This window comes from Leopardus geoffroyi, chromosome E2 (genome assembly GCF_018350155.1).
Source record: "Leopardus geoffroyi isolate Oge1 chromosome E2, O.geoffroyi_Oge1_pat1.0, whole genome shotgun sequence".
In the NCBI taxonomy this organism is placed as follows: domain Eukaryota; kingdom Metazoa; phylum Chordata; class Mammalia; order Carnivora; family Felidae; genus Leopardus; species Leopardus geoffroyi.
In genome coordinates this window covers 22,888,530-22,904,026 of record NC_059335.1, presented here as the reverse complement: position 1 = coordinate 22,904,026, position 15,497 = coordinate 22,888,530, and the positions used below count along the sequence as shown (strand labels likewise).

The 15,497-nt window shown below is 46.0% G+C and overlaps 1 protein-coding gene across 2 annotated transcripts; it reads left to right on the top strand.

Moving 5' to 3' along the window:
- The first annotated feature begins 3,754 nt into the window (after positions 1-3,754).
- CCNE1 (cyclin E1) lies at positions 3,755-14,228 on the top strand. Of its 2 annotated transcripts, none has more exons than XM_045442603.1 (12): positions 3,755-3,980; positions 4,458-4,509; positions 4,624-4,711; positions 4,960-5,019; positions 8,758-8,903; positions 9,023-9,158; positions 11,659-11,805; positions 12,355-12,450; positions 12,665-12,799; positions 12,907-13,018; positions 13,098-13,255; positions 13,548-14,228. In XM_045442603.1, exons 2-12 carry the CDS (start codon positions 4,487-4,489, stop codon positions 13,668-13,670), a joined length of 1,224 nt encoding a protein of 407 aa, XP_045298559.1. In that variant the 5' UTR covers positions 3,755-3,980; positions 4,458-4,486; the 3' UTR covers positions 13,671-14,228. The 2 variants fall into 2 exon arrangements, with proteins under 2 accessions (XP_045298559.1, XP_045298558.1); XM_045442602.1 differs by having other exon boundaries at positions 3,756-3,980; positions 4,951-5,019.
- The last annotated feature ends 1,269 nt before the right edge of the window (positions 14,229-15,497 follow it).

Below are 15,497 nucleotides of genomic sequence, written 5' to 3'. Positions count from 1 at the left end.
CGCCTTGGAGTCCATAGCAGTGTGAGCTTGATGTGAACCACAACCTGGGGAGCACGCACTGGGGCCCTGGACTTGGGCTGACCCGGCAAGCCTGTGCAGACAGATTTCCACTGCTGAGAGAGGACAGGAGCCAAGCCCCCAGGGCCTTCCCACACTGGGTTCCCTGGCACTGGGTCCTGCTCCTCCTGCCCGGCCCCTACCTCACAGCTCACACTGGTGCAGCCAGTTTGATCCCTCTTCTGGGATTCCTGTGTGGAGCTTCACTAGATGTCCCTCCCCCACCTCCTTCGACTCAGCCAAGCAGCCCTATGTGCCCAGTTTTGTCTGATAGCAAGGCCAGGGCCAGCTCCACTTCCAGTCACAGCCCACACCTTTCCTGATCAACCCTCTTCCTGATCAACTCCTTAACTTTCTATAGGTGCCTTTAAGGAACTGGTAAAAGTTAAGTACCCCCTGCCCGAGTGCACACAATGGGCCAACACTGCCAGCAGGCAGTTTCCTGGGCCACTGAAGGCTATCTGGGAGCCCTAGGTTAAGGAATCCTATCTGCGAAGGATTTCCCCCCTGGCAACCCCCATTGACTTACTTCTTAATCCTTCTATCCTGGCTGCTGTTTTTACCATGTATGAAGCTATGCAAATGCCACAGATTTCTTTACAAATAATAATACATGTTGAACACTATGTCCTAGATACTATTGCAAATGCATCATAGGTATTAGTATATTTACTCCTCACAGAAACCATGGAGGTTAGGATAATTAGAATCACCCCACTTTACAGATGAGGAAATTGAGGTACCAAGAGGTTAAGGAACTTTCCCAAAGTCTTATTGTGGAGGGAAGGTGATACCCTCCCTACCCAGCAGCTGGTTTTCTAGTTCAATCCATATCTCCCTCAAGGCTGAGCCAATGCTTGGCCTCTCTAACCCCAGGGCAGGCAGGCATATGATGAAGCGAAACCAAACAGCCAAAGGTGAGCTACCCCTGGCAAGTGGCCCTCAGTAATTTGGTGCAGTCTGTTTCCACAGATTTATCTTTTGTATTGCCTCTGCCAAACATCATCTCATTCTGGCCTAGGTGATGCTTCCTCCATGCAGCCTTCTTGGCAAGAGTAGGCTGGATGCCCTCTCCTGTCACCACTCCATGTGAAGCTATAGCCCCCAGAAGAGTCCTTCTTCTGGGTCCCAGCCCTTATCACTCTGTACTACGGCTACTAATCTACATAACTGCCTCCCTTCCAAACTAGAAGTTCCCAACTGGGCAGGAATTATTAAAGTCTTACTTTATTTTGTTTCAAATTATTTTTTTGAAAAACAATTTTTTTGTTGAAATACACACCTCCATAAAGTGTGTAAGTTATAAGTGCACATCTCAAGGAATTTTTATGTACACAACCATGTATTCGGCTCAAGATATAAAACATGTGTGGAACCCAGAAGTTTCCCCTGGTCCCCTCCCAGTTACTAATCCCACCCCAAATGTAACTGCTGTTCTGACCACCGTCCCTATAGTTCTGTCTTTTCTTAAACTTCAATTAAATGGAATCACATACTAATACTTTTTTGTGTCTGGCTTCTTGGGCTCACCATTATGTCTGAGATTTATTCATGTTGCTGCATGTTTTAGTGATTTGTCCTTTTTGTTGTGCGGTATTCCATTGAATGAATATACCAAATTTATTTATCCATTGTACTGTTGGTGAACATGTCGGCTAGTACACAGAACATCTGGAAGTCTCATTCTTTGCTGGTGGGAGTGTAAGCTGCTACAACCACTAAGGAAAACTGTCTTGTCTATCATTGTGTTATATATATATATATATATATATATATATATATACACACACACACACATTTATATATTTATATTTATTATATTATATAAAATTTATTGAGCATTTACTATGTGTCAAACACTGTACTAAGGCTGCATTATCTCACTTCATCCCTAAATAATGACTCTGAAAAGTAGATAGTTTCCATCCCTGAAATAGGACTATCATAGTATCAACATGATAGGATTATTGCTAAGTTGAACTGAGATAACACTCTGAAGGATTTAGCCCAAAGCTGCCATTTTGGAAATGGCTGTTTTTGATACTTCTTATTGTTATTCCTAAAGGACACAGGGCTGGGAATTCAGGACCTTGGGTTCCATGCCTACCTAAGACAAGCTGAGTGAGTTATCTCAGCAGTGTTGACCTCAGAGCCCCTGAAAGGTCTGCTAGCAGGGACCTGTGGGGATGACACAAGGCTACTCTTCAATAAGACCTAGGCTGTCACCTCAGAAAGACTGTTATGTTAGTGGGGCAGGGAACAAGGCTGAGACTAAAAATCAGGAAGGGTCTTGGGAGTGTTTGGGAGCCCTCTGCTACATGCTGCTTTCTACAAATTTAGTATAGAAGGTAGTTTCTAGCGACCATCGTTCAGTACCTGTATCACTGGCCTGTTAAGCTCCAATAGGGCTTGGTCGCTGTATGTTTTTCAAGAATTCATTCATAAATAGGATTTAAGTGTCTCCCTTCCCCCAGGCACTATGCGGAGAGCTGGGGGATAACAGCAGTGAAGAAGACAGACAAGATAGGGAGAGGGACACCAAACAAGGAAACGGAGGAGCAAGAGTCTTCTGGCCGCAAGTTCTGTCAAGGAAACACAGCCGGGCAAAAAGATGGAGAGGAAGTCCTGGGGAGAGGGGTGCTCCAGGTTAAGTGGTCACTGAAGACCTTGAATTTCTTGGGAAGGAAGAACAGCCGGAGGTGCCCTCGCAGGGCACAAGCCCCAAGGCCCTGAGGTGAGAAAGGACAAGGGCGGTGAGATGTGAGGGGAGGGGGTTGCAGGGAAGTCTGACAGGATGCGAAGGCCAGGTCAGGTGGAGCCCTGTTCGCCAGGGCAGGGAGTGCGGATTTCATCCCGGTCCGATGCGAGCCTCTGGGAACGGCTTTCAGCTAGAGGGGCTGCCTGAAATTCCAACGTCGTGAAGAGTTTGTGGGGGAGGGAAATACAGGGAAGGTGCTGGGCTGTTAGTTGAATGAATGGCTTGGATGGATGCGTGGACGTACCTCCAGGAACAACTGTTCCACCGGCGCCCCAGATCCCGGCGACTGCCGGAGGCACACGTTGTAGGCCAACGACCAGGCGCTGTGACCTTGGGCACATCCCCGCCCCGACTCAGGGGCCGGAACCCTGCGTCTCGGGACGGGAAGGACGTGCAAGGAGGGACAGTACGCGCGCGCGGCAGGCCGACCGACGGCGGGTCCTCCCGCTCGCCCCTGCCAGACCCCTGCCCCAGCCAGAACCCTCGCCGCCTGCCGTGTTTACATTCCCCCAGCGCCGGCCACGCGGCCTTTTGCCGCTCCAGCGCCACTCGGCTCCGCCCCCGGAGCCCCGCGGCCCGCCCCTCCGCCGCGCGCGCGCGCGCGCTCGCCAGACCTCCCCCGCGGCCCGCCCGCCCGAACGCGGCCCCGCCCTCTACCGCGCGCGCCAGCCGGCCTCCCGCGTCCCGCCCCGCGCGGCGCCGCAGCTTGCGCCGCGCAGGCCCCGCCACGGCCCGGGCCCCGCCCCTGCGGCGCGCAGGCCCTGTCACTTAGCCCCGCCCCCGCTCAGGCCACGCCCCCCCGTCGGTTCGGAGCGCCTCGGCTGGCTTGCGCCGCGGCGGGGCGGTCCTGAGGGCGGCTGCTGGGCGGGCCCGGGCCCTCGGGCGGCCGCTGAGGGGCTCTGAGCGGCCGGGGCGGGGCGGAGGGTGGCGGGAGGGCGCGAGGGCGGGCCGGGGGCCGGTTCCGCGCGCAGGGATTTTTAAATGTCCCGCTCTTAGCCGGGCGCAGGAGCAGCCGGCTCGGCCGCCAGCGCGGTGTAGGGGGCAGGCGCGGATCCCGCCACCGCCGCGCGCTCGGCCCGCCGCCGCCTCCCGGCTTCCCGCTCGCCTCTGCCTCCTGCGTCGGGCCTCAGCTCGTGCCGCCTGCCTGCCGCGGAGACGGCTTTGGGTAAGGGCCCTGCCGTGGGGCCGCGGGGCTGCGGGACGGTGCGGCGGCGAGGACTCCCAGAGCGCCCGGGTCGGGCCGGGCCGGGGTGGGGGTGGGGCGAGGCCGGGTCGCCAGGTCCCCGAGTCGTCAGCGTGGGGTGCCCCTGTAGGGTGGCTCAGAGACGGACCATGGGAAGGTGTTGAGGGGGAGACTGAGGCAGCTTGAGCCCCAAGGAAGGCGATGGGCAGGAGGGGATTTCCAGGGGGCGTCCGGGCCCCCACCCCAACCCCCGGTTCGGACCCGGCATCGCGGGTTGGTGGCGGCGCCGCGGGTGACAGGCCACCCCGGGCCCATCGGCCATTTTCCTGACCGGCCCGGGAGGCTCCCGCCGCCGCCGCCGCCCGCGCGGGAGGGGGAGGGGTGTCCGGGGCGGGCCGGCGGGCCCTGGCCCCCCACCTCTGGTCCTCCTCACCCCACTGCCCGGTTTGTGCCCCCAAGGTCTGAGATCTGATCCCACGCCCCAAGCCATGCCGAGGGAGAGAAGGGAGAGGTGAGTGGCCCGGTCGCTGGGGGGGGGACGGGAAGGGTGTTCAGCGGTGGGGGAGGGGTGGACCTAGATTTGGGGAAAATTCACCCTGACCTCTGTGCCACCCTGGCTTTGCAGGGATGCAAAGGAACGGGACACCATGAAAGAGGAAAGTGGCACCGATGTCTCTGTTCGCTCCAGGAAAAGAAAGGCAAATGTGGCTGTTGTGAGTACAAAGGAGACAGGTGGGGGAGGAGACCCCCCCCCCCCCCCCCCACACACACACACAATCTTACCTGGGTACCAGACTGGCTCCATCCACCACATGTTTATTGTTAGGGGGTTAATGGGGTGCATTTGGCAGAAATGGTGCCTATAACCTAACCAACTTTTTCTCTCTTTTCTGTTTTTGTCTTTGGGTTGTTTGGTGTGTTTCCTTGTGGGGTGGGGGTTGTTTTATGTTAGTTTTTGCAGGATCCAGATGAAGAAATTGCAAAAATTGACAGGACTGTGAGAAGCCAGTGCAGCAGTCAGGTAGGTACAATTGCTAATTGGGCCTAGGTGGAGGGCCTCCTGCTCTTTGTGGGTTAAATTGAGTCTCAGTCTCCAAAACCCTCCTGCTGAAGGGTTTTTCTCTACCTTTGGCCGCAGTACATATGGCTGAGCTCTGCCTGTCAGTGGCACTGACCTCTGCCAGCTTTGGGATTCCAGCGAGGTCTTGTGTTCCTGACCGGCACCTTTGAGATTACAAATATGCGCTGATGTCTGGAAGAACCAGAATGGACATCAAATAACTCAGTTCTCTCCTTTTGCCCTTGAGGAAACTCAGACTCAGAGGAGGAAAGTAACCCAGAGTCCTGTGCAATCAGGGGCGGAGTTCATCCTAGGGCCTTGTCTCTGGGCTGGTGAACTGGGGGGAGGGCTCCTGACACAGAGCTCTTTGGGTATGATGATGGGTGTTTGTGTGTGTTCATGAGCAACCATGAATTCTCCCCATCCATGCTACTGTTTTTCCATCATGGTGCTTAAGGACCTCCATTCCCCCTCCCACCCCCTTTAGGTCAGGTTTCTAACTTTTCCCCCCTTCTGGAAGTTCTCAGCCCATCTAGCAGTTACCTACAATGATCACTGCTGTCTGGGGCTCCACCTGGCCTCAGCCAGAATGTTAGTGGAACATTCTGTGTAATGACATATATGTCTCAACACATTTTTTCAATTGACTAGTCCACTTCTCTTGCCTCTCCTTCATGGAGTTACCGCCAAATTTCCTGCGTGCTCATGATATCATTACAATATCAGAAGCTCCTACCAGAAAAAGCTTGTGTTATCTCTCTACCTCCAGAAATGGCTGGAGACCATAGTTAATGGTTCTAGCAGGGGAAGCAACCTATCTCCAAACTAGTGGATCGGGCCTTCTGACCCTATCACGGATAAAAGCTGAGCAGGAGTATTATTTGAGCTGAGGGCAATGGTTCCAACTAGGTTAGCACTGGGCTGCACATCACTTTGTTGGGCAGTAAGCAACAGCCATAGCTGGTTCTGGAAGAGTGAAGGGCTTTAAAGCAGTGGGTTTGCGGTAACAATTGTGACTGCACATAAGACCTTAGGAATTAGCATTTCTGGGGCGGTCCACCAAATATTAAACAAGGCGTTGATGATTTTCTTCTCTATTAGAAGAAGAAATACTTCATTCACTTTAGGGAAGGAAATGAGACAGCGCATCCCAGTTCTTTCCTTTTCTTTTTCTCTCCTTAAAAACAAAAAACCTTAAGCAATTTGATTTTTGTGGGTTATGATAAAATGGATCTCCACTTTGTGAAACTCAAGGTTGCTTGTTTTCCCAGCTATTTGAATTGAAATTTCCAACTGAGAATGAAGTAAAGGCATCCATATTGACTTCTTAGAGTTTTAGAATAGTTTGTGTTCTCAAGGTGCTAGGGTGCCTAAGTGGGGCTGTCTGTGGTCCTATCCCTAAATTGCGGACAGTTGATAACTGTGGTACATGAATAGCCGTATCATTTCCCACTAACTAGAAGGAATTTTCATGGTTGTTCCGAGATTAGTGACAACAGGTTTCTGCACATTTTGTACAGCAGATAGCTTGAAAACTGCCCATCTGTTTACAGAGGAATTTGTTGTCTTTTGTTATTTCTCTGTGTAGATTCATGAAGCTAGAGTTTTGGGGTAACACAACCTTTTTGCCTATTAATGACACACAATTTTTCTAGGGAGTTACAGTTCAACACAGTACAGTAGCCTTGAGTCACTTGTAGCCATTACGCTAACTTCCTTATAACTGCTTCATCAAGACCTCAGAGAACCTTTGATTCTTACCTTAGACCTTTCTTAACAAAAAGAATACCCTTTTATCTAAAATCCATTTAACACATCCATTTTGTTTAATTTTTTGCATAAGACCTGACCTTTTGTGTAAGTGAAATGCTGGACTTTCCATGAATGACTTCGCAGAACCTAATTTTACATAAGTAGTTCTATTCTTATTTAAAAGTGGCATAAGGAGTCTGAAGTGATTACAAATAGTGAAAATTGGTCTCTTGCTCTTATCCCATTCCTTCCTAAAGTCGGACCGATCTCGCCTCCTTTGAAACCCGGTATAGGCTCAAGTTAAGGGCCAACTTTCAGAACCATTTATCTGCTGTGATTCACACAATCTGTCTATGAACCTGCAGGTTAGAAACTGCCACCATTTTATCCCCCAAAGCCCGCTCTCCGCTATTTCGGCCATCTGGCTGTAGAGGGTGGCACCCAGCTTCTGCCTTCAAAATTAGAATTTATTCTTGAATGAAGAGCAACTTGAGGCACTTGTAATGTGACCCTTTTTGAGTCAAGGAAATGCTACCAGCACGTGATACTAGAGCTGGAAGAGGAGGCTGCCCTTCTGGAACAGCTGTTGGCAGGGGTTGTCATGGCTAATTTGCATGCCCAATTCTTTGCACCCTGGGTGGAGAAGAGCTTTATCCTGCTTTGCTCTCTTAGTACACGGAAAGTGCTCTGGCTTCCTCTGAAAGTGGCTGGTGTGCTGTGATAGCCTCCGTCTACCATACTTTCCAGGCAGCACCTGGAGCCCAAGTCCCCCCATGCTTATTTCTAGTCATCCCATTGTCGCTTTTCTTTAGTCAACCTTCATGAGCTGTCTGTGTTAAAAAAAAAAAATGCCAAGGCTTCCGTACTGGTGGGATTGTTACCTGCCATATTGTTAACACAATCACTCTTTATAATTCAAAAAAGTCAATCATAGGTTTCTTTTCAGAGTAGGATGATAAACAGAGTAGCTTTAAAGAGAAAATTTTCTAAATGGCAAAATGACCTTAGTATATTCCAAATATTGAAAATTGAATAACATTAAGGATCTGGAACCTTTACAAGAAAAGCAAATTGTTTGGGTTTTTAATGATGGTTTATTCACTTGTCAGTTATTTGAATCTTATTCTTTGCAAGACTTTGGGGGCAGGATTCAAAGGTCTTCAGGGGTATCTGGCTTCTGTCTCCACAGACTTCTTAGTATATCCTGTGACCATTCCTGGATTTGGTTTTAACTAGGCAGATACTGTTTTGTTTTGAGTTAAGGAAAACAAAAGGTCCCCATTATGTAATACCGAAAGATGCACATTCGATGGGTTTTTGTTTTCAGATGGGGAGACTTTAAATATAGATGGTAATCAGTTTACATTTTTGATCTTCACAAGCATAACTGGTGAATATGCAGTGCTTATGTAACTAAATACTTTTATTGGAAATTCTTTCACTTTTAAGACATTTTTGTAAATTAGTTGTACTTGTTAAGCAAATTTTTGAGTTGTGACCAGATAATCCCACGAGACACTTCAGAAACTATGCACAGTGTCTTACTGGCCTGCAAATGAATTTGTGGTTCGGTTTGGTTCATATTGTATTGTAAGAGGTGTTGGTGTTTTAGCTTAACCCCCCTTGCATCCATCTTACTGCTCAGGTACTTCTTACGAGTGTGACAGTGTGGAGGATCCAAATGCTCCTGACTTTGGAGTTTTCTTAGATATCTACTGTATAGACTCCTAAGTCAATGACGAATGAAACGAAAGCCTGGGGTCATCACTGTGGCTTTTCCTTCGCCGTTCCATATTCATCTTAATTTAAGCCAGAATATATATTTAGGTCTGGAGATTGCTCTGCAGTGTTAAGGCATTTTCTGTTTTGCTAGCTGTTCTACAAATCAATGAATGCAAAAATAGCTGCCTCGCGTCAAACATTTAAAAATACGTTTTTCTTCTATAGCCTTGGGATGGCAGTTCAGTGTGTGAAAACCCCTGCTCCTTGATTCCTACACCTGACAAAGAAGAGGATGAGCCAACGTACCCTAGTTCCACCTGTGGGCCTCAGAGTTTCATGCCCTCCAGAGCCTCACCACTGCCTATACTGAAGTAAGTTGACCACCACGTGCTTTCCAGGTCTCTTCCTCCTTGTGCTCAAGCTCACCGAGTTAGAATGGATGCATATTGACACCTACCTGTTGTTTTTCACTTGGTTGTGTGTTTTGTAGCTGGGCAAATAGAGACGAGGTTTGGAAAATCATGTTAAACAAGGAGAAGACCTACTTAAGGGATAAGCACTTTATGCAGCGGCACCCTCTCCTGCAGCCTAAAATGCGAGCAATTCTTCTGGATTGGTTAATGGAGGTGAGCTTGAGTCTTCCTGCTGACTGGAAGCATTGACCACTTCTGGAATCTTCTGTGTTGTTATGATCTCTGTGCGTTTCATCCCATCGACACATTCTGTGTCTCTGAGGCTGTGGTATATATACTACAGCAGTTTAACGTTTTGCTTGCATTCTACCTTAGAATTTCTGAAGTCTCTTTACCTCTTAGATATCTGCTTTTAAGTTGGCATCGAATTTTTTTCTTCAAAGCTCAAATAATTCCAGAAGTTCTATTTTCCACTTAACTGTAAATATTGATATTTGGTCTTTGTTAATTAAATTACTTTTAAATATATCCAGTGGAATGCAGATAACAGCTATTTGATAGCCACTATCATAAGTTTTAAAAATATATGAACAGGCTTATCTTTAACAGAGAGCTTACATTGTTCCTTTTTAACTCTTTAGAATCCATTTCCCTTTCCCCACAGAATATCCTCTTAACAAAATATATCGGTTAATTCTTTTATTAGCCACACTATCGTACTTCTCTGCAACAATTGATCAAAAGAACAAGTACTGGGGTGCCTGGGTGGCTCAGTCAGTTAAGCACCCAATTTGGGCTCAGGTCATGCTCTCATGGTTCATGGGTTTGAGTCCCACATCAAGCTCTCTGCTGTCAGCGCAGAGCCCTCTTCAGATCCTCTGTCTCCCTCTTTCTCAGCCCCTCCCCCACACTGTCTGTCTTTCTCTCTCTTGCTCTCTCAAAAATAGTAAAATGAATTAAGAAAAAGAACAAGTATTACATATTTTGATGGGTAATTAAACATAAAAAGCGATATTGTATGGGCAGTGTACCTCTTTCTGAGAGGAAGTGTCGGTGACTCAGTAGTGCCTCAGGATGCTTCCTGGACACCTCTGTGAGCCTTGGGTGATGAGAAATGGGATGTTCAACATCTTCTGTGATGTTGAAGGACATCTCAGGCAGATCCATTTTGTGGAAAAGGACATAAGGAAGTTGCATGCCTAAATATTCCCTAAAAACAAACTGCTCTGTACTCTTTGGAAAGTGTGTGTCCAGGGATATTCGTACCCCTGTTATGCTCATCCTAGAATCAAATTCCCTGCTGCCACCATCTATGTGTCTTCATCAGGCAAGTCACTTAACTTAGAATCTTGGTTTTCTCATCTGTAATATTTGCTACCAGTATTTTCCTTGCAGAGTTTATATGGATTAGAAATAGTGTGTATGAAGGACAGCTTACATAATAGGCAAGAAAAGATAGCTGTTTTTACCATTATTAATTCGCTTCTCTTTATTGGTCTCTGAAAATACTAACATTTTCTGTACTGAGTTCTTTGGCAGGCCTGCTTGAAACTAGAGGCCTTGCAGGTGCCATCCACAGGCCCACTATGGCACATAGACTTTCTGGGCCCTTTGGGTCAATTTATAATTCCTTGAAGCATTAGATGTGTAGTGTGCTGCATTCTCCCACGCTTCAACTCATTAGATGTTGTGACTGGGAAGTTCTATTTGTATTATGCAGTTGATGCCAAATACTTTAAGGAAGGTTTTTCTCTGAAAGTCCGTCAAAAAAGTCATGTAATACCATTGAAAAGATAGAAAAGAATGGTAACCGTTTTGTCCTTGCTGAGACAATACTTGAGGCTTGTGTGCAGTGATGCTGTTTCTCAGCCTCTAGCCCTGCCAGGAAGTCAGCACGCGTGTGGGAAAGGTGGCGCTCATACTGTGTGCCCAGTTGTGAGCCAGGTGACACAAGTTTGAGAGTTTGTTCCTGAGAGGACAGAAGCTCTAGTTTCACTTCTGATCAGATTGTAATTGTGTTACTTTATGAAAACTGACTTTAAATATGCCCTAGCCTGGACTTTAGAAATACTGTTTGGTGATTGATGGAATTTTCTATTAATGTTCTGTTGTTTCTCTGGCGCCTTAACCCCATGAATTACACTTATACATGGGAAGGCCTGTTTAGGAATAGCAGTTTTATATGTATAAACAGACATTTGATGGTGGTGATGAGTTGAGGTCTAATATTTCCTTGGTCTTCTTCAGCTCCCTCATGCACACCATTTTCCCCTGTCTCTCAGCAATCCTATGAGGTGGGCAGGGCAGGCATGGTCCTGATATTACAGTTTGAGATAATTATTCACACTTTTTCCATGAAAATGCTGCTGTACCAGGCAATGAACATACCTTCCTTCCCCTGCCTGTGAACATTTTCTGTTACTATTATTATTATTAATGTAGATCATAGAACACTTAATCCTTGTATGCGAGTTCTAGTTTTTCATTGTGTGCATGCTTGGGGACAAGCAAGGTAACAATCCTTTCAGAAAAGCAAAGTTCTGTCTCTCCTGATTTGGTTATATTGTCCTTCACCAAAACTCATGACAAATGTTTATGTTTTTGTTGTTTTTTGGTTTTTGGGTTTTGTGTTTTTTTTTGTTTTGTTTGTTTTTTTTTTTTTTGTCTTTCTTTTTTCCTCAAGTAACTGTTCTAAAACTTACTGTTTTTTCAGGTGTGTGAAGTCTATAAACTTCACAGAGAGACATTTTACTTGGCACAGGATTTCTTTGATCGGTATATGGCAACACAACAAAATATCGTAAAAACACTTTTACAGCTTATTGGGATTTCATCTTTATTTATTGCTGCCAAACTTGAGGTAAATCATTTTCAAATGTTATGTGGCATATGCCGTTTCTTGAGATCCTCTGAGATTACTGGAAGACGCCAACTTTTTGTCTACGTTTTTCTAATTTGAGGTCATCTAAAGTAAAGATACATGCAGAAAGGGCTAGAAATTAACCAAGAAGTGAAAGAAGTAGTGAGTCTATAAAATGTTTAAGTTAAGGTAGTTACTTTAAGCCAAAAAATTGAACTTTGACCCAAGAGGATTAAAAATTTTGGAATGCTTAGAAGGGTGGATGGGCCTAACTTGCAAACATGTTGCTAAAGGTATTAAAAAGGTGAAAATTTCAAAACTCTCCCCACTGAATAGAAGTTGTGTTTATGCATTTCTTTATTGGGGCGGGGGGAGTTGTTTCTTTCACAGTGAACACATTTTGACCAGCAGAGTAGCCCCTATATGTATTCCATGGTGCTCCCTCTCTCTTTTCCTGGTAGAGTACTAAAAACAATATTTGGATGTACATTATAAGTTAAAACTATTAGAGATTTTTGCTAGGTGTTTCTCCCTTATATTTCCTTTTAGGAAATCTATCCTCCAAAGCTGCACCAGTTTGCGTATGTTACAGATGGGGCTTGCTCAGGAGAGGAAATTCTTAGCATGGAATTAATCATTATGAAGGTATGTTACAAGTTAATTTTTCAGTCCTTTTTAAAAAATGCATACATAATAGCTTTTCCACATTCGTGTGAGTGCATCTGCCTAGGTGTTCTCCAGCTGGACACATTGTGGCGTGGAACATGGCTTCATTTTGAACTCCTTTAGAGGCCCAAGGGGAGCAGAAATACCTTTTTCTTTTCTCAACCATTGGTCTCTTTTGTCTGTTTTCCCTTAGGCCCTTAAGTGGCATTTAAGTCCCCTGACCATTGTGTCCTGGCTGAATGTATATATGCAGGTTGCATATCTAAATGATTTATATGAAGTGCTCCTGCCACAGTATCCCCAGCAAATCTTCATACAGATTGCAGAGGTAAGTGGCTCTGTTACCTCTGTGGGGCTGCCTACCCCGTCATTAGATTAACTCTAGAAGGGATGTATGTTGGCCATCTGCCTCAGTGTTCTTTTTCTTCTCCATAGCTTTTAGATCTTTGTGTCCTGGATGTTGGCTGCTTAGAATTTCCCTATGGTGTACTTGCTGCTTCTGCCTTGTATCATTTCTCTTCCTCTGAATTGATGCAAAAGGTTTCAGGTACGTTGGCTTTCCGGTCCATTCACAAGGTGTACTAAACTTCCAAACCAATTGAGCCTAAAATTTATTTTCGTTGCAGGGTATCAGTGGTGTGATATAGAGAAGTGTGTCAAGTGGATGGTTCCATTTGCAATGGTCATAAGGGAGACAGGAAGTTCAAAACTTAAGCACTTCAGGGGAGTTCCTGCTGAAGATGCACACAACATCCAGACCCATATAAACAGCTTGGATTTGCTGGTCAGTAGCCTTCCTCGTTTCCCAGATAAATTCCTTACAACTGCCTAAATAGCCTCTTCACTTTTCTTCAGGCAGGCTCCAGATATCCCAGAAAGAGTCCAATTCTTTTGGTTCCTTAAAAAAGAAAATTGTGGTCAGTAGATGCTGTGTCTGAATAGCATGTAGACCAGAGACTTTTAGATTGTTCTTTGCTATTTTTTTCCCCTCATTTCCTTAGAAAAGAGCACACAGAATGCGAAGCCCAAAGGATACACTCTTCCATTTTAACATTTCTTACTTTTGTTCTTAACAGGACAAAGCCCAAGCAAAGAAAGCCATATTGTCTGAACAAAACAGGATTTCTCCTCTCCCCACCGGGGTCCTCACTCCCCCACAGAGCAGCAAGAAGCAGAGCAGTGGGCAGGGGACAGCGTGACCACACCAGCATTCTCCACCAAAGACAGTTGTGCAGAAGTGCCTGCTCCAAGTTCTCTTCTGTGCACCGCGGCAGAGGCGCGCATTAGCTTTTACAGACATTTAAATGGAAGAGCACGTCTCTTCCGCAACCGAAGTGTTTCTGTGGATGGCATTGGACAGGGAGAAGTGTTTTTTATTGAACGCTTAGGTTTTTTTAAATAAGTGGGTCAAGTACACCAGCCACCTCCAGAACACCAATGAGTGCTCCAGATGCTGCTAAGGAGGGTGATACTTGACTTGATTGACTATTCACACAGATAACAAAGGCTTGAAGTCGAGGAGTGCCACGTTGCTGTTGGTCTCCCCTTGGGTGTTCTGGGTTGTGTCGTATTGAGTGGAACAGGTGGTTGTGAGCATTGTGATGTGGAGCCCACAACCAGCTGTGCTGGGGGCCTGCCCTTTTCACACTATCAGTTGACAATATACAATGCCTTTTATGAACTGTTATTTTGTAAGTGCTGCTATGTCTATCCGTTTTTTAATAAAGATAACACTGTCTTTGAGACAGCTGGTTTTATGAGCTATGTCTGATCATTTAAGTTAGAAGTCACCTTTGAATGTGGCTATACCAGGTTCTCTTTTTTAACTTCGTACTCCTTGAAGCTCACACCTTTCAAGCAAATATATTTAAAAGAAAACTTTTGACATGAGGTCTAGGTGCAGCCTCGAAGGCCTCCCATGGGTCCCCTGAAGTGGGAATGAGGCTTCCATTTGGTATTTCTCCCACAGTGCCCTGCTCAGGGGCGGCTCACTGGAGGGCTGTGGCAGTAGTGGGGGAGTCATGTCTGCATCCGAGAGGATTCCTAGGTATAATTTCTGCCCTAGGACAGGCCAAAGGACATAAAGAATCTGTAATTAGTGTTACTTAATGCTCTTCGTCCTTACTCAAATCTTAACCTAAAGAACTTTTGTTTGGAGAACTTGTTAACATGATGTAGCCTAAAACTATAGTTTGAAGAAAATGTAAAGTAACATTGTATGTAGCTCAAGGCCAGATGTCAGTGTACGGTCTGTTCTGTGACCATCGATACAGTCACCATGGGCCTTGCTAATGGAGGAGGCCACTGTCCACTTTAAGGCCTAATGTGTACAGTTCACATTGCATTTTGTTGAACATTCTCATAGTGGTGGTCATGTCAGGTTTTGTGTTCCACTTCCTTGCAGCGCTTTGGTGTATGGGTTCATAAAAGGGAGGGTGAATGAGCAAATAAATCCCACTTATTTTGACTCAGTATTTTATTTCATTTTGCAAAATCGTGCCTGAAGTAGAAAAACAGCCATTTTAAAACTGTACCATATCGTAGACGAAGTGGAGAGAGACCCTACTCTTTTCACCTTGTGATGTTCTAGTTTTCTAAGCTTTAATACAGTTTTCCTAATAAATGCATTATAAGTCTACATGTAATGGTATTTAGTCAAATGGTACTCCTAGCTAGTTATTTCTTCATCTTAGGCAGAGATGTTCCCACCTTAAAAAGCAGTGAATTTTAAATGGCGGTCATTTGGAAGTAACTTGTTGGAAAAATCCTGAAAGTGGTTAATTTATACTTGGCATTTTCTATGCAAAATCATGGCACTGAAAAACATTTCTATTTCTCAAAGCTTCAGGTAAGTGTGAGGGCTTGACACGTGAGGTAACTGGTTTGAAAGCATGTTTGAAGTAAACACTACGTAGGCTGTTTGGCCCTTGTATCATGGAGCATTACCGGATCCGCTGAGATGAGAATGCCTTACATGTAAACTTAAGAGTGTTGCATTTCTGGACATTGGTGTTTTGTTTTTGTTT